The sequence below is a fragment of the Prionailurus viverrinus genome, chromosome E2 (genome assembly GCF_022837055.1).
Source record: "Prionailurus viverrinus isolate Anna chromosome E2, UM_Priviv_1.0, whole genome shotgun sequence".
Taxonomy (NCBI): Eukaryota; Metazoa; Chordata; class Mammalia; order Carnivora; family Felidae; genus Prionailurus; species Prionailurus viverrinus.
Window position 1 is genome coordinate 45,796,053 of NC_062575.1, and position 22,801 is coordinate 45,818,853.

Here is a 22,801-nt window from a genome sequence, read left to right on the forward strand (position 1 = left end):
GATTTGATAAAATGCCTAGTAATGAAATGAAGTGAGGTGAATGATTTACACATTCTGACACAGCATTAGACTACTACTGACCTCACCAAAGAAGGACTGTCTGCTTCGGGAAGGCAACTGATGGCTGGCAACTGAAGCTGGAGAAAAAGAAACGGCCGATAAGGTGGGAAACAATTTTATCAACCATCTTAACCTAACAATTTATAGAACAACATCTTCACAACTGCAAGAAGGCGAAAAACCGAGAGGAGGAAGGAATGGAAGGCGGGAGAGCGAGCTAGCACGGGGGACCATTCCGTGTCGTCCTGCTCCCGGTTCTGTTATATCCTGGTTCTGTTTTAGTTCTGGGATATTTTTATTGAGTACTTGATGCATATATATTTGAGCATATATACTAAGCATCTGCTGCGCCCCTAGTACATACATTATGTGCTTGTTGGTGCCAAGTGCATTCTAAGCCATACTAGGGCTTCCTCAGCTACAAACACAAAACGGGCTCGCAGAACTCGCTTCGTCCATTCCTAGGGAGCCTTGAAGCCCCTCCCCTAGTAGCCCACCGTCAAACCCTAAATGCCGCCCGGCGATCTAGCTCTCTCCCGCAGGCATTCGCGCTTGCGCACTCCGAGCAACAAGTTGGGGCGGGGGCGGGCCCTCCCTACCGAAGACTACATTTCCCACAGGCCTCTGCTCGTAGTTTCCTTCCGGCTTTCTTGCTGGTGTCGGCTCCGAGAGGTGAGTTGGTCGCGTGCATTGAGGAAATGGGCGCGGGGGCGGCGCGGGGGTGGCGCGGGCTTCTGTGTGAACTGGGTTGCAGTGACTGTGGAATTTGTGACGCTACTGGGCATTGGGTGCCCTGAGGCGTCCTTTCCCTTTCCGCTTAAGGGCCGCACAGATTTCTTGGCCCAGAATGGCTTCGAGTTAGATGCATGAACCCCAGAGTGAAGGCCCTCAACAAAAAGACGGTTTCGAGAACTGCTGCTCTCAGAACCACGGCTTAATCAGAGCTCCCTCGTAAAGGAAATTCGGAGACGGATTCCAGACGTGGCCTTTGTACTCGGCCTTTCTCTGAAGGCTGAGCTTTACCTCCCGGCTCCCTCTTTAATTTCCATCGGGTTATGTGCGTGGTGATGGTGGGAGCAAGTGTGATAGCGGGGGTGTGTTCTGAGTTAGCCAGGTCGGGCTGAGTTCCAAGAAAGGTTCAGTGTCTCAAGATTCCCGTCCTTTTCCCCCCAATCCTGCTGATCTTTAGGAACGAGAGAAAGAGGAAATAACCATTTTTATGTCTATATCTATTTGTCTATCTAAAGTATATGAGGACGAATTTGTATTTCTTTGTTCCGTGAAATGTAACTTTTATTTTTCTGTGCATGGTTTAAAACCTTTGAGTCTCCTGAGAAAGAATAAAAATCAGTGCGGACTGAAAAGAGAAAAAGCATTTGCATTAATCAGGCTGGGAGACAGGAGACAGATAAAGCCAGCTGCAAAATTGAAATTATTATTTCATGCAGCAACTGTAAAATGCGATCACAACTCCCTCTTTGAGAGATTACAGCTGTTTTACCAGTGAAGCTCCACACTTGCTTTGCTATTTTTTATTTTTATTACTGGAGATACCCAATTGCTAAACTACCCTCCCTTCAAGATAGCACTTAGTCTCCAATTAATCCTAGCCTTTCCTAGTCTTACCTCAGAAACTGCAACCATTCTAGAATTGTTCCCCGCTTCCCATACATTCTCTTCAAAGTCCTTCAGTTGGAACTCAACCCTTTACAAAAGAGCTTTTCTTCTCCTCCTCCATTGCATTCCAGCCCATCCTGTGGAATTTCCTCCCTCTCTTAAATCAATAAATCTGATTTTGTTGGACTCTACAGGCTTGTTCCAGGTAGTCTTTAACTGGTTAGGCTTTAACACGGGAAATATCCTATCCATAGACCTGGAGCTTTGCTCTTCTTTCCCAGTGAATGATAGGGGTGATGAGGTTACTTCCTGCCTCCTCTCCTGTGGGTATTCACATGAACATTTGGCAGTCATTTAATTCCTCCTGTGAGCTGTTGCTTTCTAATCATTTAAATGGCTTGCAAGTAAACCTCCTGAAGGGAGGCCAACTGCAGAGCTTTATTTTAGGCTTTGATTTGTTGAGAGGATTACAGTTCGGTTGGAATCATGTGCTAGGTGTCTTTGATCTTCACCTCTGCCCTGAATTCACAAGCAGGGAAAGTTTGGAGATGGTTTAATTGGTGAAAGGGTTTTCTGCTTTTGAGGCTTGTAAGGAGTTGCAATGTGACAGGGTTTTTAAGGGAGAGTACTGTGTTAACAAGGGAAGGGAACAGAAGATGTTGGTAGAAATTTGAGAAATGGTTTGAAGTTTTTGACAACATGAGTTGTTTCAGGCCATATATTTATGTGGTTTTATGAGAGGCAGTTTAGTTATGGTACTAAATTACCAGTGTTCTAGTCCTAAAACTGTCAGTTAGAGCTGGGTGAATCGGAGTAATTTATTTCATTTCTTTGTGCTACAGTTCTTTCATCTTTAAGAGGATAATGACAGAACCTACTGTATAGGATTGCTTTGAATAGGTGAATTAATATATATAAAGTCCTGGGGCGCCTGGGTGGCACAGTTGGTTAAGCGTCCGACTTCAGCCAGGTCGCGATCTCGCGGTCCGTGAGTTCGAGCCCCGCGTCGGGCTCTGGACTGATGGCTCAGAACCTGGAGCCTGTTTCCGATTCTGTGTCTCCCTCTCTCTCTGCCCCTCCCCCGTTCATGCTCTGTCTCTCTCTGTCCCAAAAAATAAAAAAATAAATGTTGAAAAAATATATATATATAAAGTCCTAAGGGGGCACCTGGGTGGCTCAGTCTTTGGGCGTCCAACTTCGGCTCAGGTCATCATCAGTTCGTGAGTTCCAGCCCCTCATCAGGGTCTGTGCTGACAGCTCAGATGAGACGTTTAAAAAAAATTCTGTGTCTCCGTCTCTCTCTCTGCCCCTCCCCCGCTCGCACTCTCTCTCTCAAAAATAAATAAAAATTACAAAAATAAAAAATGAAGTCCTCAGATAATGCTTGACACATAAAAAGTGTTCAGTAGATTTAATAGTTACTATTATGTTGTAATTCCATTTTTTTCACATTTGCTTCATCCATCCACATACTCCCTTTTGTAAATTGTTGTTAATCAAGAGGAATTGCTTATCAATATGAAGTTTGAAATTTATTAGCTAGCATTGTAAGAAAGAGCAAGGCTGAGCTCAAATTTTTTATGGAAGAAGAAAAGAGCAGAAGATAATTTTCTTTAATAATTAGGGAAAGAAGAGTATATAGTATTCTTCATCTTCAGTGCTATAGCTGAGTTTTATTTAATGTTTATTTGCTACTTTAAGTGCTTTCTTATATGTAGTGTCTTATTTAATTCTTATAATAACCCTTTGAGATAGAATTTATAATTATCAACTTTTTTTTTATATAGGAGGCGACTAAGGCTGAAAAGTTAAGTAACATGTCCAAGATCACACAGTTAATAACTATCAGAGCTGAGATTTATATCCTGGAAGTGTCACACCAAAGCCCATTTTAGTAATTATAACAGTATACCAAGTCTCATCATTATGCATACTTAAAAAAATTCTTCCTGCCTTACTCAGTAACCTTTCATGATTGAAGGAAGAGATATTAATCTGATGACAGCAAGAATCATCAAGTTTTGTCCAGATTATACTGAAACTATGAGGTCTGGAGGTAATGGATTTCCTACAGTAAGATTTATGCTGGGGCGCCTGGGTGGCTCATTTGGTTGAGTGTCTGACTTTGGTTCAGGTCATGGTCTCATGGTGTGTGGCTTTCAGCCCCAAGTTGGGCTCAGTGCTAACAGCTCAGAGCCTGGAGTCTGCTTCAAATTCTGTGTCTCTCCTGCTTGTGCTGTCTCTCTCTCTCTCTCTCTCCCCCCTTCTTCCTCAAAAATAAACAAACTTAAAAAAAAAAAAAAACTGAAACATGAAAAAAAAGAATTTATAAAAAAAGATTTGTCACATAGGTTTTTTTTTAAATTTTATTTTAATTCCAGTATAGTTAATGTCTCACAGTTTTTATTTTAGTGATGATTTATACAAAGTCAGACTAGTAGGGCAAGGAAATACAATAGTTGTTGGAGGCTTCATAGGCATCTTAGCCTAGTGGATTGGCTCAGAAGCAAAATGAAGTCATTTCTAAGATATGAAAGGAAGCAGTGATGAAACAGCTGTCAGTACTTAAAATACATCAGTCAGGGACTTCTTACCATTGATTTCTAGATGGTACTCCAGCATACATGGGCATATTCAGTCATAGACTTGGTTCATGAATTAAAAGTTGAAGTAAAAAAGAAGTCACTCAGGAAAAACAGCTATTCTTAGAATATCCTGAGTTTTTTTCCTCAGGTCAACAGAAGACTGAAAGAAGACCTTGAAATGAGAAAATCTTTTCCTTATTTGGAGTATGTATGTGCTTTAATATGTTTAATGTGGTGGTGTGTGTTGCTGGCTCTTACTGTAAACATTTTAACTGTTTCTCCTAGGCATACATGTGATTTTTTCTGTCAAAATAGTGTAATACTACAGATGTTGGGATTTTTTTGTAAACACACTGGTTTCACCCATTTCATCAAAATTAGGGCAACATTATCACTTTAAAAAAAATTTTTTTTAAGGTTTATTTTTGACAGAGAGAGAGACAGAGCATGCGCGGGGGAAGGGCAGAGAGAGAGGGAGACGGAATCTGAAGCAGGCTCCAGGCTGTCAGCACAGAGCCCGACGCAGGGCTCAAACTCACAGACCGCGAGATCATGACCTGAGCCAAAGTCGGACGCTTAACCGACTGAGCCACCCAGGCACCCAACATCATTACTTTTTAATATTTGCCTAGTTTTCAGTGGTGTAGATGCATTACTGTTTAATAATTTTCCCAGTTAGATTCTTTTCAGCTTTTATTCATTGTAAACCTTATCTGTCAGCATATCTCTGCAGACATCTTCATGTACATGTGTGAGTAGTTCCTTTATTTTTGGGGTAATGTTTATTTATATTTGAGAGAGAGAGAGTGCAAGCGGGGGAGGAGCAGAGAGTGGGGGATACACAGAATTCGAAGCAGGCTCCAGGCTCCACGCTGTCAGCACAAAGCCCAACGTGGGGCTCGAATTCACGAAACTGTGAGATAATGACCTGTGCCGAAGTTGAACACTTAACTGATTGAGCCATCCAGGTGCCCAATCCTAGGCAGGCTCCACACTGCCAGCGCAGAGCCCGATGTGGGACTCAAACTCATGAACCATGAGATCATGACCTGAGCCGAAGTCAGACGCTCAACCAACTGAGCCACCCAGACACTCTAGGAGTAGTTCCTGTAGTCTCAAATGAAGCTCTGGGAACTGGTTCACAGGGTTTATATAGTTATAACATTTAAATGCTGCTTCACATAGTTCTAAATTTGGGCCAAGGTAGTGTCCATTTTCTTATGACCTTGCTAATAAGGGACATCATCAGTCTTTTAGACCTTCCAGTCATGTCACTGTAAAAATAAATTGTTTTTGTTTTATATACATCTTCATAATTAGTAGTGAGGTTTAATATCTTTTGAAAGGTTATTTCTATTTTTTATTGAATTGCCCTTGGTCAGGTTCCTCTCAATGAAATAGAAATCTAGTCTTGAGAGGCAAAAACCTAAAGTTGAAAGGTAGTGTTTTAGTTTGAGAAATGTGGACTCAAAACAAAGCTTTGCCACTTGATAGCTGTGACTTTGGGCAAACGATTTCCCCCCTGAGCATTAGTTTCCTGATCTCTTGAGAGATGAGAATACATTGCAGAGCAGTGCTGAGGGTCATCAGGTGATGTATATGAAGCACCCAGCACGTAACAGTTCTCAATGAATGGTGGTGGTTGACTGACTGCAGTGATCAGGGATCCCCTTGTCTCCACCTTGGATACTGAAAGAGAGGGGGAACGTGCACAGGCTGTCATGGTATGAGAGGTCCTGATTGGGAAACAGAGTAGTGAGTGGTCTTGGCTGGGGAAAGGCCAGTGCAGTTTTACAGTGGTAGCAGCTGCCAGGCTCAGTCTGTGGTTTTCAGTCTTCGTATTTAGGAAGTTCAGACAGGATCCTGGAGGGCTCAAGAGGCCGTATATGGATGGTATCGCGTTTTCTCAGCCCTGAAAATTTGTACTGGAGGGAGGAGAAGTCCGATGTCAGGACCAGATCCACATTACTAGATAGGAAACTGGTCACAAGTCTTCAGAAGTGTTTGGGCTTTTACATCAAATCCATTATTGTTCAGCTGGGTTCCTTCAAGGCTTGGATTTCTTCAGACTCCTACTCTCCTCCAGGTTTTGTGGGTATGGGATCAGGGTGAGTAGAGTAGTGGGGAGTAGTTAAGAAGTAGGAATGGAAAAGAAAAAAGCTCACATTAACATTAAGTCCTTTTGGAATCTCTGAGGTACATTTGGTTTCATGGCCTCTTTTTCTTCCAGATCTGGCTTATCTGGACTCTGCGGTTCTCCAAAGAGAAATCTTGAAAAGGACTGACCAGTTCTTGCATTTTGAAACCATGGCCCATGTAAGTTATGTTTTTTTTTTTTTCCTTTTTGAAATATTGTTGATCTCTAGGTCATGTGTACATACTTGTTCCTTATCTTGAAGCTTCTTATTTAACAGAACTCCATCCAAGAACGTGCTGTCATTCCTGTGAGGATTGGGGACCGACAGCCCAGTGTCCTTTCTATATGCCCTTCCATTTTTTCCACTGATGTGAACTGTCTCCTAGCTACTACAAAATCTGTCAAGAGCCATGAGCAAGCAAAAGTGAAATGCCTTGAGAAAAATGCAGGCATTCTCTGCAGAATGTCCCCTTGTTAACATTTCCCAATAAACAGCTTTTGATTTTAATATTTAAACTTCAGAGTAAGTTTATTTCTCTGAATACAATGATTTTTAGTCTGGTTTTATGTAGGAAAAATTTGTGTCCCCAATACACAATTTGACATCTTTTCAAAGTTTTTTGAACTTTTTATTGGCATATAACTTACATAGAGGAAAAGTGCATGAATCATAAGTGTGTAGCTGAATGAATTATCATAAATTGAGCACATCTATGCTGTCAGCACTCAGGTTGAGAAAGAGAAAATTACAAGTACCTCAGATGCCCCCTCTTTCAGTCACTCCCTACCCACCCAGCCCAGATACAACCACTGTCCTGACTTCTAACACCGTAAATGAATTTGCCATTTTTAGAACTTTGTGTAAGTGAAATTATATAGTTCAGTGCCACCTTTTTTTTAACGAAAAATAATGTGTGGGAGAGTCTCGTTATATTTCAAACATAGTTGCTAGACTGTTAGAACCATCTGCAGATGTTTTGAGATGCATACAGATATCATTAAAGAGGATGTGTGTATCTGGTGCTGCTGGTGATAAAGGAGGTGTCAGAACAGCATACTGAGTGTGAGACATCCTGTTGTTATGTTCTTGTTAGAAATGCGTTTTCATAGTGCACTTAACATGTAGCCCCTGTGTAGTATAAAATGAGTTTCTAAAAAGTTGGGAAAGTATTGAAGAAATTGTGGAGAAAGAAACAAAGCACGTGAGAAAAGTGAATTCAGTAAAAGAGACAAAATACAAAAGATGTGTGCTCAGTAACCCATGTGTACTATAATTCTATACTGGAGGGAAATGGAGGCTAGTTGGAGACTTGGAATTGATTTATAATGCAGTGTAATTCTTTGCTTCTAAGTGATGGGAAAATAGGCACCTGTTTGATGATGTAGTATTAGAATGTCTGATATTCAGGGATGGGTTATTGATATTAAGTGAGAGATCCTTGTTTTGAATTTTCTCTGAAGATCTGTGGTTTGATGAAAGAGAATTTGGTCCTATTTGTTTACAGGGAAAACTCCAGATTTCTCCACAGAGTTGTTTTCCAAGTACATATGATGAGGCTTAGTATTGATTGATCTCAGTCTCTGTATGTGTTGAGATCTTATGGTATGAAAGGCTTTTCGGATTGGGTGGATTAGGTAAGGGCTGTAATTGGGGCCTTGTATTGTAAGGCATAAAATTTCATGTGCCGACCCGATACCTTTATCAGAGCTCCAGAGGCCTAAATGTGAGTTCCCTGCTCTTGTCAGAGCAGAAAAGACTCCCCACAGCTAGTTTTCCTATCAGGCAGATGACCTAAACCCTTCCTGGTTCTCACTGTAAAGGGTTTCACCTTCCTGCCAGCACACAGAATTATTCAGACAAGCCAATCACATTCTGTGGGAATCAGGGACACCTTACCCTCTTTTTACTACAAAGCCTGCCTCCCACAGACCCTGCTTGTTCACTCCATTCCTGAGTGCAACCTCTGTGTGGCCCTGCATGATGTGTGGTGCCCTCCTACCCCGGGCTGTGAGTATACATGTCTAATAAATGCTGTCAATCTCATCTGTCCAGCATCCGGTATTGAGCCACCTCATACTGATTAGGGCAAGGGATCTCTCCCTCGCCAGTGCCTGTGATTCAGAAGTAATCAGCAGAACTGCGAATAGAGAGATCAAGAATCATCTCCTGTAAACCCTGAGAGAAGAATACCAGGAGCAAAGTTCCTTGTGTAGTTTTATAGGATGTACTGGTTTAGAGCAAGGTTTCTCAACCTTGGGACTATTAATATTTTGAGCCAGAGAATCTTTTAATGTGGGGGCTGCCTTTTACATTGTGGGATGTCTCAGAGTATCCCTGGCCTTTACCAACTAGATGCCTGTAACACTCACACCCTTCCCCCCAGTTGTGATGACCAAAACTGTCTCCATACATGGTCAGTTGTCTTCTGGGGAGTAAAATCATGCCTTAGTGAAAACACTGGTCCAGGGTGATAGCATCATGTTCAGTGTCCTCTAACTAGGAATGAGGAAGGGTGTTCGGTGAGGGGTGGTAGATGATAAAGAGTAAGGTCATCTAGGTGCATAAGTAATAGACAACGTAGGCTGTGAGAGCTGAGGAAGATTTTTGAAATTGTATTGAAATAAAATATCTGAATAGGAAAAGAGAATGGTTGAATCTTATATATTAAAAATGTGGACTGGCGGGGCGCCTGGATGGCGCAGTCAGTTAAGCGTCCGACTTCAGCCAGGTCACGATCTCACGGTCCGTGAGTTCGAGCCCCGCGTCGGGCTCTGGGCTGATGGCTCAGAGCCTGGAGCCTGTTTCCGATTCTGTGTCTCCCTCTCTCTCTGCCCCTCCCCCGTTCATGCTCTGTCTCTCTCTGTCCCAAAAATAAATAAACGTTGAAAAAAAAATTTAAAAAAAAATGTGGACTGGCATGTAGCAATTATTTTAAAGTTTACTAAAGAATTAGTCCTTAGGGCGCCTGGGTGGCTCAGTCGGTTGAGCGTCCAGCTTTAGCTCGGGTCATGATCTCACACTCCATGAGTTCGAGCCCCGCATTGGGCTCTGTGCTGACAGCTCAGAGCCTGGAACCTGCTTCAGATTCTGTGTCTCCCTCTCTCTCTGCCCCTCCGCTGCTCATGCTCTGTCTCTCTCTGTCTCAAAAATAAATAGAAACATTTAAAAAAAAAGAATTGGTCCTTATAGGGAAAATCTGACTTTATGATTAACTTGAGTCTGTTTTCTTAGAAGAGGTATTGTTGTACGTTTGGGAGGAGTTTTTATCAATTTTTTTTCATGATCATTAAAGGGCAAAGAAGGTGGAAGACATATTTTCCATGAATTTGTGGTGGAGACACATAGCTTGCTGAAGGCTTGTGTATACTGTTTCATTTAATTGGGACTTTTTTGGGTCATTTTATTCATTTCCAGATATTTTGGGGTAGAAAATTAATCTTATCTTCAACCACAGGGCTATTCAAGACACGTAGCACTGTGCTTCAGTGATACCAATTTTCTTACTGTTCCCTATACATACATTTTTAGTCCTACCCTATTTGCTTGTTATGTGACCCCTTCTCTGCATTGCAGTCCTCGATCTTTTAAGTCCTCTTTTCTTTTAAGAAATGTTTCATTTATTTTCACAGGTAATACATGAGGTGTTTTTTGTTTCTGTTTGTTTTTTTTTTCAGGGTTCAGTGACATTCAGGGATGTGGCCATAGACTTCTCACAGGAAGAATGGGAATTCCTGGACTCGGCTCAAAGAGACTTATATAGGGATGTGATGTGGGAGAATTATAGTAATTTCATCTCACTTGGTAAGGCTATTTATCCCAAATTACGTTGGCTTTCTCTTCTGCCAATTTCAGGACTGTGATTTGAGAAACAAGATATTTTTTTCTCTGTGTTCCAAAGGAATGGTTTCAGTGTTGTTAGTTTGGAAATAGGTCACTTCATCGCTTCCATCCTGCTATATCCTTCATATTTTCTCCAGTCTCTGTAATTTCCTTGTTTCCCTGATATCCAAGGGACTGGGTTTGAATTCTGGATTGCTTACAGCAGAAGCATTGTCCAAGAAATCAGATTTTATATTATATTTGAGCCCAGATTTGATACAAATGCTCAACACTCTTTCCTAATCCACCTGCAAGAAGAATACCTAAACACAGGGTATTCTCAACTCAACTCATTTGAGTCTGCCTAAAAACCAGGGGAGCCTGTGGAACTTATACAGCACGAAATGGATTCACAAACTTCAAGTAAATGCATTCTGTTTCTTATAACAGAGATATTCAGTTCTACATGCTTTGAGGTTGAAATTTAAAATCTAAGAACTTTGCACTTAACATTGAATGGATAATCCTATAAAGGATCAGAAGATGTGTCAGGAAGATACTCTCCTTTCAGCAAATTGATAATGATAAAAAAGTTAATACACTCACGTATTATATGTATATATACATATAACTGCATATACTTGTGCTTAGATACTATTCTTAGTATTGTGCATTATTAATTATCACAACTCTGTAAGAAATATACTATCATTATCCTCATTTCAGATGAGAAAACTTAGGCATAAGAGGTTAATAATTTGCTGAGGTAACACAGCAACAAAGGCAGGATTTGAATTCAGGCAGTCTGGATCCAGATTCTTACTGCCTCTCAAGAGAGTTTGTATGAGTTTAAATTATATCAAGGCCTGTTCGTAACCATCTATTCCTAAGGTTACCCTAATATGAGTGTTCTTCAACTCCCTTGCATTTCTTCACTCTTAGGCTCTATAAAGTACCATTTTGATCTGTAATTAATGACAAATTTAACCAAATTTGAACCTGACTTTTGGACTTACAGTTTCATGTCACATTGCCTTTTAAGCAGAACCTTCCATTTCTAAACCAGATGTGATTACCTTATTGGATGAAGGGAAGGAGCCCTGGATGGTTATAAGGGAAGGGACCAGAAGACACTACCCTGGTGAGTGAGGGCTGAGCAGGATGGGGAATTAATTACTACAGGTAATAGCTAAACCTATTAGCCTTGAGAGGTTGTTGGAAATCTCTCTTTGAGAGCCCATGGCCTATGGAGAAAAGGCCTGAGACCTGGGAAACAAATTAAAATCTTTTTTTTTTTTTTATGTTTATTTATTTTTGAGAGAGAAAGAGAGAGACAGAGTGCAAGCAGGGGAGGGCAGAGAGAGAGGGAGACACAAAATCCAAAGCAAGCTCCAGGCTCTGAGCTGTCAGCACAGAGCCCAACATGGAGCTCAAACTCATGAACCATGAGATCATGACCTGAGCTGAAGTCAGACGCTTAACAAACTGAGCCATCCAGACGCTCCCAAATGAAAATCTTTTAAGACTAGACTCCAAAGGAGCTGCCTGTTGACCTGTATTACAACTCTTCTCTTCTCTCATATTTTTCTCCTACTACAAAGAGAGCAGCTATTCTCAATGGAAGATAAAAAGATGATAATAAATATGAGGTGAAATCAACAAGATAGAAAAAGTAGAAGAAAATTAATAAAGCCAAAAGTTGAGTTCTTGAAAAGATCAACAAAATTGGTAAATACCTAGCTTGACTCATTTAGAAAAAAAGTGCTCACTTTGGCAACACATGTTCTGAAAAAAAGAAACACAACATCAGTTTTTAACACTAGGAATGAAAGAGTAACAGACTTATTGCTTCACATCCTATAGCCATTAAAAGAATAATAAAAGAATACCGTGAATAATTTTATGCCAATAAAATGGACATCTTAAGTGAAATGGAAAAATTCCTTGAAAAACGTAATTACCAGAACTGACACAAGAAAAAAAATACAAGTAACTTTATATCTATTAAAATAATTTAATTCATAACCAGAAATCTTTCCACAAAGAAAACACCAGGCTCACATGGCTTCACTGGTGAATTCTATTAAATATTTAAGGAAGAAATACCAGCAATGTTAACAAATTCCTTCATAAGAGGAAAGAGCTCTCAACTCATTTTCTGAGAATAGCATAAATGTTACAGTGTGTCCTGACAAGGAAATCACTAAAGGGGGGAAAAATTGCAGACTTATTATCCTTCATGAACATAGATGTAAAATCATAAGAAAATGTTAATAAATCATATTCAGTAATATATAAAAATGATCAAGTACGGTTTATTCCAGGAATGCAAGCTTGGTTTAACATTCTAGAATTAATGTAAAAAAAATTATGTGTAATTCGCTGTATTAACAGAAATGAGGGAAACCATGTGATCGTGTCCATAGATGTAAAAATAGTATATAACAAAATTCAACATCCATTCATGATAAAAATTTTCAGGAAACCAAAAACTGAGCTTCCTCAAAAAATATTGCTAAAAAAAATTACTACATTATAAACTTCATCATACTTGATTAAAGAATTCCCCCCTAAGATTGGGAGCAAGGCAAGAGTGCCTACGTTTCCCATATCTGCTTAACACTGTATTGAAGGTCCTAGCATTGCAATACAACAAGAAAAATAAGAGACATAAAATAAAAAAGAAGTTAAACTCTCTTTGGAGATTGCATGATTATGTACATAGAAAATCCTAATGAATCAAAACAAGTACTCAATAAATGATCACAGTAAGATCACAGAATGCAAGGTTAATATACAAAAATCAATTATATTTTTATATACTGGTAGTGAAAAAATTAGGAAAGTAAGGTAAATTAAGTCAATTAAAAAATTGCAAGCAAATTAAGTCAGTTTACAATAGTGTCAACAAAAATACTAAGGAATAAATTTGATAAAATATGTAAGACCTCTATGCTAAAAGTCATGGAACATTCCTAAGAGAAAGACCTGAAATGAAGAGAGACCTTTTTGGGGATGAGAAAACTCAGTATTGTTAAAATGTCAATTTTATAGATTTTAAGAATCTGATTCCAAAATCTATATGGCAAAACAATGGACTTAGCATTTCTAAAGTAATCTTGGAAAAGGAAGAATATGTTATAGGACTTAGACTACATGACTTCAAGATACTTCAAGATTTATTATATAACTATGGTAATCAAGACATTGAGTATTAGATAAGGTATAAGTAGAAGATAAGTATTAGATCAACAAACAGGACAGAACAGAGATCCTAGAGGTGGAACTTACACATACTTAAAAGACTATTTATTTTTTTCCTTTTGAGGAAAGGAAATTTTTTTTCAACAAATGGTGCTGGAATAACCGGGAAAACAAGTCTTGACCCCTACTTCATTCGAAAATTAATTTAAGATGGGGGTGCCTGGGTGGCTCAGTCTATTAAGCGTCTGACTCTTGATTTCAGTTCAGGTCATGATCTCACAGTTTTGAGTTTGAGCCCTGCATCAGGCTGTGTGCTGACAGCACAGGGCCTGCTTGTGTTTCTCTGTCTCCATCTCTCTCTGTCCCTTCCCAGCTCATGCACTCTCTCTCTCTCAAAATAAAAAAATAAACTTAAAAAAATTAATTTAGGATGCATTTTAGACTTAAATATGAAAACTAAACATAAAAAATATAAAAAGCCAGATATAGGGGTGCCTGGGTGGCTCCGTCGGTTAAGCGTCCAACTTCAGCTCAGGACTTCAGCTCAGGTCATGATCTCATGGTTTGTGGGTTTGAGCCCCATGTCGGGCTCTGTGCTGACAGCTTGGAGCCTGGAACCTGCTTTGGATTCTGTGTCTCCCTCTCTCTCTGCCCCTCCTCTGCTCATGCTCTGTCTCTCTCTGTCTCTCAAAAATAAATAAATGTTAAAAAAATTTTTTTAAAAGAAAAGCCAGATATAGAAGTTAACTATATGGGTGCCAGGTGGCTCAGTCGGTTGAGCATCTGACCATTGATTTCAGCTCAGGTCATGATCCCAGGGTCGTGGGATTGTACCCCGCATCATTGTTTGTGCTGAGCGTGGAGCCTGCTTGAAATTCTCTTTCTCTCTCCCTCTGCTCCTCTCCCCAAATTTCACATACTCGCTCACTGTCTCTCTCAAAAAAAGTTAAATATAAAAAATAAAAAGTTTTAAAACTAAATATAAATTTTATATAAAAAATATGAAAGCTAGGGGTGCCTGGCTAGTTCAGTTGGAGAAGCATGTGACTCTTGATCTTGGGGTTTGAGCCCCATGTTGGGTGTAGGAATTAGTAGAAGAAATTAAAAATCACCTTTAAAAAATATATGAAAGCTAAATATAAAGCTTTTAGAGGAGAACTTTTAGAGGAAAACTAGGAGAATGACTTAGTAGTAAGCAAAGGCTTCTTAGGTAAAGGCAATAACCATAAAAATAAAAAATTGACAAATCAGACCTTATCCAAATTGAAAACTTTAATATACCAGTAAAAAAATTATACCAATAAAAATAGATAAGTCACAGACTGAGAGAAAATAGCAAGAAAACATATCCAACAAAGGAACAACATATACTACAATTCAACACCATAATGATAACCCAAATAAGAATGGGTAAAAGTTACATCTATACCATGGAATAATGCTCAGCAATAAAAAGAAAGAAACTATTGATAGACACGATAGCTTAAGTGAACCTCAAGGTAATTGTGAATCTCAAGGTAATTATGCTGAGTGAGAAAAACCAATCACAAAAAGTTATATACCACATGACCTTAATTATGTAACATTTATGAAATATCAAAATTGTAGAGGGGCGCCTGGGTGGCTCAGTCGGTTGAGCGTCCAACTTCGGCTCAGGTCATGATCTCGTGTTCTGTGAGTTCAAGCCCCGTGTCAGGCTCTGTGCTGACAGCTCAGAGTCTGGAGCCTGCTTCTGATTCTGTGTCTTCCTCTCTCTCTGCCCCTCCCCCACTCATGCTTTGTCTCTCTCTCTCTCTCTCTGTCAAAAATAAATATGAATAAACATTAAAAAAAATTTTTTTTTAAATTGTAGAGATGAAAATGAATTAATCATTGCCAAGGGTTAGGATATAGAAAAGTGAAGGGGTGCTTAGGGCCATAAAGGAGTAACACAAGGGAGTCTTGTGGTTATGGTACAGTGAGTATCTTGTTTGTGATGGTGATTGTTCAAGTTTATGATAAATTTTTTAAGTTTTTTTTTTTAATTTTTTTTTATTGGTGGGTGGTGGAGAAGGGGCAAAAAGAGAGGGGGACGAAGGATCTGAAGCAGACTCTCCGAGGACAGCAGAGAACCCGACACGGGGCTCCAGCTCACAAACTGTGAGGTCATGACCTGAGTTGAAGGCAGACATTTAACTGACTGTGCCACCCAGGCACCCACCCTACATGATAAAATTTTTAAATTGCATAGGACCATATACAGTTGAGCCTTGAACAATATGCATTTGAACTGTGTGGGTCCACTTATACATGGATTTTTTCCAATAAATATAGTACAATACTATAAATGGATTTTCTCTTCCATGTTTTTCTTCCTTATGTTTCTCTTAACATTTTCTAGCTCACTTTATCATAAGAATACAGTATATACTATCACATATAAAATATGTGTTAATCAAACGTTTACTGTGTCAGTAAGGCTTCTGGTCAACACTAGGCTATTAGTTGTTTCTGGGGAGTCAAAAGTTGACTCAGATTTTCAATTGCATGGGGAGTTGGCATCCCTAACCCTGCATTATTCAGGGGTCAACTCTACATACACACAAGGGTGTGTATAATTGGTGAAATCTAAATGAGCTCTATGGATTATACCAGTGTTAATTCTTGGTTTGACTATTATTCTATAGTTATGTAAGATGTTAACATTGAGAGAGGCTGGGTGAAGGTTGCGTGAGACTTTGCTGTTATTTCTTTGTAGCCTCCTAAGAATCTACAGTTATTTTAAACTAAGAAGTAAACAAAAATGTCCCATTAGGGATGATGAGTAAAAGATTTAAACAAAGAGAAGGGTTACTCTTTTTTATGATCAGTGATTATAATTCATTTATATCTGAATCTGTTATATTAACTTGAGCTGCCATAACAAAATACAATAGATGGGGTGATTTAAACAGCAGTGATTTAAACTGCTTTCCTATAGTTGTGGAGGCTGGAAATCTGAGATTAGCATTTAGGTGCTCCAGTAAGGGCTGTCTTCCCGGCTTGCAGATCATCCCTTCTCATATTGTCCTCATATGCCAGAGAGAGAGAGAGAGAGAGAGAGAGACAGATCTCTTAACAAGGCCACCAGTCCTATTGGATTAGGAGCCTGATGACTTCATTTAACCTTAATTACCTCTAAAAGCACTATTGCCGAATACAGTCACATTGGCTGGTTAGGGCTTTAGTGTATAACTTTGGAAGGACACAATTCAGTCCATAGCAGTATCTATCTATATAGGATCCAGTTTCTTTCCAGGTTCTGTTTTGAGTGAGTCTTTGGTTGCCTAAAAATGTATTCGTTCATTGAGTACCCAATCTAGCACTGTGCTGGACACCAGTGGAACAATTGTGAACAAGAATGATAGGTTCCAGCAGTCAGTTTATGTTTTAACAGGAGTAGGACATTAAGTAAACAAGTAAATGAATAAATAATATTAGGTGGTGACAAGTATTATTAAGAAAAGTGAGGGGCTCTTGGGAGACTCAGTTGGTTAAGTGTCTCACTCTAGAGATGGAGTCGTGCATCAGGCTCTGCACTGACAGCACAGAGCCTGCTTAGGATTCTCTCTCTCCCCTCCCCTCCACCGCCTGTGTGCATGTGCTCTCTCTCAAGCTTAAAAAAGTGAGAAGAGTAAGGGAATAGAAATTAGCAGGTGTAGACAGGTTTATTTTAGGCTGGTTAGGCTTTTTGAGGAGGCAATAGTTGAGTGGAGACATGAAAAAGAACTCAGGTTATAGGAATATCTAAAGCAAAAGCAGATCTAGGGGCATCTGGGTGGCTCAGTCAGTTCGGCGTCTGACTTTGGTTCAGGTCATGATCTCACAGTTGTGAGTTCGAGCCCCACGTCATGTCAGGCTCTGTGCTAACAACTCAGAGCCTAGAGCCTGCTTCAGATTCCGACTCTTCCTCTGTCTCTTTGCCCCTCCACCACTTACACTCTGTCTCTCTTTCACCCTCTCTCAAAAATAAACAAACATTAAAAAAAAAAAAGTTCTGATAGAATAGCAAATGTAACAGCCTTGGGTTGGGAGTTGGAAGTTTTGTGTTTGAGGAAAAGCAAGAAGGCCAGGATGATTAGGATGATTATCCAAAGTTAAGGCACATGACTTTTTTTTTTAATTTTTAATTTTATTTATTTATCTATCTATTTATCTATTTATTTATTTTAAATATGAAATTTGTCAAATTGGTTTCCATACAACACCCAGGGCTCATCCCAACAGGTGCCCTCCTCAATACCCATCACCAACCCCCACCCCCCACCCCCCATCAACCCTCAGTTCTCAGTTTTTAAGAGTCTCTTACGTTTTGGCTCCCTCCCTCTCTAACCGTTTTTTTTTTTCCTTCCCCTCCCCCATGGTCTTCTGTTAAGTTTCTCAGGATCCACCTAAGAGTGAAAACATATGGTATCTGTCTTTCTCCGTATGACTTATTTTACTTAGCCTAACACTCTCCAGTTCCATCCACGTTGCTACAAAAGGCCATATTTCATTCTTTCTCATTGCCATGTAGTATTCCATTGTGTATATAAACCACAATTTCTTTATCCATTCAACAATAGCCAAATTATGGAAACCTACTTTAAAAAAAAAAAAAGAATAGTTTCAAAGTCTCTTCATGTCCCCAGTGTTTCCTCACTAAGCTAAATCTAGATTTCTGGTGAAGAAATATATTTTTTCATGTTAAGGAAGTAACTATACATTCCTGTTATTTTGAGTGCTTTAAAAATAAGGAATGAGTGCTGAATTATGTGAGATACCTTTCCAGTGTCTGTAGAAACAATTACATGATTTTTTATCCTTAGAATAATTAATATGATAAATTATTTTAGATTTCCTAGTATTGAACTGCCCTTGCATTCCTAAAATAAGCCACAATTAGTTCTGTATTTTCTTTCATGTGCTGTAGGTGTTTTTGAATGCACTTTTGTAAGTGATATTGACATATAGTTTACTAGGTTTTTGTTTCATTTTTCAACTCACTTTAAAATAACTTGGAATTTATTCTTTTTTGTAATGGTCTGGGCCATTTTATAATTGGGCTCTGTGCTTTCTAAAGTTTTTATAATCTTCAGAGTAGTTTTTAGGTCTTTGATTGCTTTATATTTCCTTAGAAAATTATCCTTTAGGGGCACCTGAGTGACTCAGTTGGTTGAGTGTTGAGCTCTTGATTTTGGCTCAGGTCATGATCTCGCAGTTTGTGGGTTCGAGCCCTGTGTCAAGCTCTGCGCTGACAGGGCAGAGCCTGCTTGATATTCTTTCTCTCCCTCTCTCTGCTCCTCCCCTGTTCATGCTGTCTCTCTCTCTCTCTCTCAAATAAATAAATAAAAACTTAAAAAAAAATTTAAAAGAAAATTACCCTTTATTGGCATGGTAGTTCCTTATGATTTTCAAAATATTCTGTTTTGTTAATTATTTGTTAGTGTCAAGAACTGTGAAGCATCTGCAATTTTACCCTACATGCAAGCTAACAAGTTAGCCTGCTGCAGTGTCATGGATGCTGGCAAAAGATACAAGAGTCCTAAACCAAAGATGAGGATTTTATTGCTCAACAATAAAACAGCACAACAAATGGCATGAACATCAACATATTTGCATCATTCCTATTTTGCCCACAAACCCCATGGGAGTGTTGTGCATGGGTCTAGAAGGATACTTGAACATGCAGTGAGCTGCATAATAAGAGAAGAACCCTGAAGGTAGAGAACCCAAATCTTTAATAATGGGCAATAAGCACGAGTGACCTTTGCTCTGAGGGAGACACTACCTTTATTATATTGAACAGTTAGCAAACCTGCCTATTGATCCAGAGAGAAATACTATCCCTACCTTCCGAGGTTGTTGGTTATACAAACATTCTTTAAAAGATAGTCCAGAACAAAGGCAGTTAATACTTCTTGCGCGATGTGCAAAAATGAGAGACACCCATGGTGAGTTGTTCCTGAATACCTAGTTGCTATTTTTTACTTTGTTTGAGTGGCTTCATTATTTTTTTTAGCAAATGGTTAATAGGTTTCACTGACTTTTTTCAAACAACCTAGGTTTTTAATTTGTGTTAATTTCATTTTTTTTTCTGTTATCTAATCAATGAAATTTTGCTTTTATTGTATTTCCTCCTCTGAGTTCCTTCGTATACTTTTTTGTTCTTTTTCTAACTTTTGACTGGGATACTCATATTTCTTTTCTTTATTCTAAGAATTTAAATGCATTGATGAATTCTTCTAAGATCTATAGTATATTTTGTAGATTCTTGGTAATCTAGTATTTTCAATATTATTTTCTAGATAGTCTACAATTTTCTTTACTTGGCAAAGGGTTTTGTTTTTTTTTTTTAACTTGAAGTGTGAAGATGACTTTTGGTTTTATGATTGTATTATTTCTTATTTTGGTTCACAGTGATCAGACTTTTGTTTGAGCCATTCCAGCAGTTTTATAGATTTGTACTGTAGTCACAGGAAAAAAGTTTCTTATCTCTCCTATCCCACATCTCCCCATATCTTTGCTTACTTCATTCAACATTTAGATTTTCTCATGCAAGTCCCCCATCTGGATCACTATCTCTGGACCTTTATCCAACATAGCCTTTATTTTTTATTCTTTTGCACTCAGGTGATCCCAGGTACCATTCCATATTTGACAGTCATTCTGCTATACTCAATATCTGCCCATGCCTTTTTGTTCAGGAATTCATAAGCCTTTCACTGTTAGTGTGATTAAAAAATATTTGAGGGGCGCCTGGGTGGCTCAGTCGGTTGAGCCCTGACCCCGACTTCAGCTCAGGTCATGATCTCACGGTTTGTGAGTTTGAGCCCCGCATTGTGCTCTGTGCTGACAACTCAGAGCCTGGAGCCTGCTTCAGATTCTGTGTCTCCCTGTCTGCCCCTCCCCCACTCACGCTCTGTCTCTCTCTGTCTCAGAAATAAATAAACATTAAAATTTTTTTTTTTTTTAATATTTGAGATAGTTTTCTAGGAAGTACAAAAATTGCTTTGGGTATGTAGGAATGGGAAGGAGCACCTAGAAGAGGTATGAAGAAACAAAAATTTGAGCAAATGTAGCATTGATAATAGTATAAACTCTAGCAGAGATAAGTAAATCATTGTACTTTTTTTTTTAAGTAAACTCTATTCCCGACATGGGTCTCAAATTCACAACTCTTGAGATCAAGAGTCACATGCTCCACCAACTGAGCCAGCCAGGCACCCCTATTGTAGTACATTTTAAAAGATTAGAGGGGCGCCTATGTGGCTTAGTAGGTTAAGTGTCCGACTCTTGATTTCTGCTCAGGTCATCATCTTATAGTTCGTGGGTTCGAGCCCTGCATCTGTCAGTGCAGAGCCTGCTTGGGATTCTCTCTGTTTCCCTCTCTCTCTGCCCCTCCCTTGCTCACCCTTTCCCTCTACCAAAATAAATAAACATCAAAAAGATAATACATAAATAAAAGATTAGAAACAGATACACATATCTGTTAGTGATTATGTAGTTATGGGAATTAAATGAGTAACATTTATTGTGTATTTGGGGTTATTTATTTATATATCTTTTACTTTTTATTTAAATTTTAGTTAACATACAGTGCAATATTGGTTTTGGAAGTAGAATTCAGTGTGATTCATCACTTGCATACTACACCCAGTTCTCATCATAACAAGTACCCTCTTTAATACCTATCACCCATCTAGTCCATCCCCCACCCAGCTCCCTCCATCACCCCTCAGTTTGTTCTCTGTCGTTAAGAGTCTCTCGTGGTTTGTTTCCCTCTCCTCTTTTTTTCTCCCTTCCCATATGTTCATCTGTTTTGTTTCTTGAATGGGGTTTGTTATTTAATGGTAAATGAACTTAGAGATTACTTCTGCCGCTAAGGAAGCTTAGGGGTAAGAAACTAATGGAATAACAAATGAGAAAATTAATAAATATTCCAAAATTGGGAAAAAGAAGAGCAACGCTTTGCTGGGATAGAGTGTAAAGTGCATAGTTTTAAACAGGATCGGCAGGAATAGCTTTTCTGAAGTGATTGTTGATTGAGACCTGATGATGAAGGGAAGCCAACCATGCAGTTGGGAACAACCTGTGAATGGTCCTATTTAATGGGGAGAGTGGTAGTACCTTTTGTGAGCTGAAAAGAGGCTTGTGGCATGAACAGCCAAATGAGAGAGGAGTTTTGATAGCAGAAGTCTTATTATCTCTGCTCAGGTATTTATATTTGATTCTAATTCTAAAGAGAAGTCATTAAAAACATTTAAGTAGAGAGACTCAAATATTGATGAGCATTTGAATCATTTGCTGGAGAATATAAATAAGTACAAAGCAAAACATGCCCAGGACTCAATCCTGCAGATTAGGTTTCATTCCTTTAAAAATACCTGTGAGGGGTGCCTGGGTAGCTCAATCGGTTAGGCATCCGACATCAGCTCAGGTCATGATCTCACAGTTTGTGAATTTGAGCCCCGTGTCAGGCTCTGTGCTGCCAGCTCAGAGCCTGGAGCCTGCTTCAGATTCTGTGTCTCCCTCTTTCTGCCCCTCCCCTACTCAGGCTCTGTCTCTGTCTCTCAAAAATAAATAAATGTTAAAAATACATATATTGGGGCGCCTGGGTGGCGCAGTCGGTTAAGCGTCCAACTTCAGCCAGGTCACGATCTCGCGGTCTGTGAGTTCGAGCCCTGCGTCGGGCTCTGGGCTGATGGCTCAGAGCCTGGAGCCTGTTTCCGATTCTGTGTCTCCCTCTCTCTCTGCCCCTCCCCCGTTCATGCTCTGTCTCTCTCTGTCCCAAAAATAAATAAACGTTGAAAAAAAATTAAAAAAATATATATATATATATTTAAAAAATACCTCTGTATGTATAGTTTTAAGAAATCTTCAGGTGATTCTTACTCTGATTTAACTTGTGTCCCTAATCACCAGGCTTACCTCCAATCCTGGACTCTGTTCTCTGTGTTTCCTTTACCATTTTTTTTTTTAAATGTAGGAGAATACGGTCTGTTCCATAATATAATTAATAACGCACAATACAAATTAGCTTAATAGTGATATGAAATAGGGAATAACAGTATAATATGAAAGTTAGTTGGTTCACAGGCAATTTTCCTACTTGAATGAAGCCAGAATAGAAGTAGACTTACAGCATTCAGCAGGAAAGGCAAAAGCCTTCAACTTGATGCTTTATTGTTGGATGCCCTTTCACCTCTACATGAAGAATATTAGTAAGTGTCTGCACCAAGGGCTGTCTCCCCAGAGATATATACCATCAATCTTGCATGGCTTCTAGCTGAAGACAGGTTACATTTTACTTTATTCCCACCTTAATGGTAGCTTCATTGGCTCAGGGCTCCCCCCCCCCCCCCCCCCCCCCACTGCAAT

General features: G+C 39.3%; 2 protein-coding genes across 3 annotated transcripts in view; both read left to right on the top strand.

Moving 5' to 3' along the window:
* LOC125153623 (zinc finger protein 82 homolog) overlaps positions 1-22,801 on the top strand; it is a 63,650-nt gene that overhangs the window by 38,720 nt on the left and 2,129 nt on the right.
* LOC125153614 (zinc finger protein 14 homolog) lies at positions 5,284-19,525 on the top strand. 2 transcript variants are annotated; one of them, XM_047836988.1, is made up of 4 exons: positions 5,284-6,578; positions 10,075-10,201; positions 11,262-11,360; positions 18,868-19,525. In XM_047836988.1, the coding sequence occupies exons 1-4, from the start codon at positions 6,570-6,572 to the stop codon at positions 18,921-18,923; spliced, it is 291 nt and encodes a 96-aa protein (XP_047692944.1). In that variant the 5' UTR covers positions 5,284-6,569; the 3' UTR covers positions 18,924-19,525. The 2 variants fall into 2 exon arrangements, with proteins under 2 accessions (XP_047692944.1, XP_047692945.1); XM_047836989.1 differs by having other exon boundaries at positions 11,265-11,360.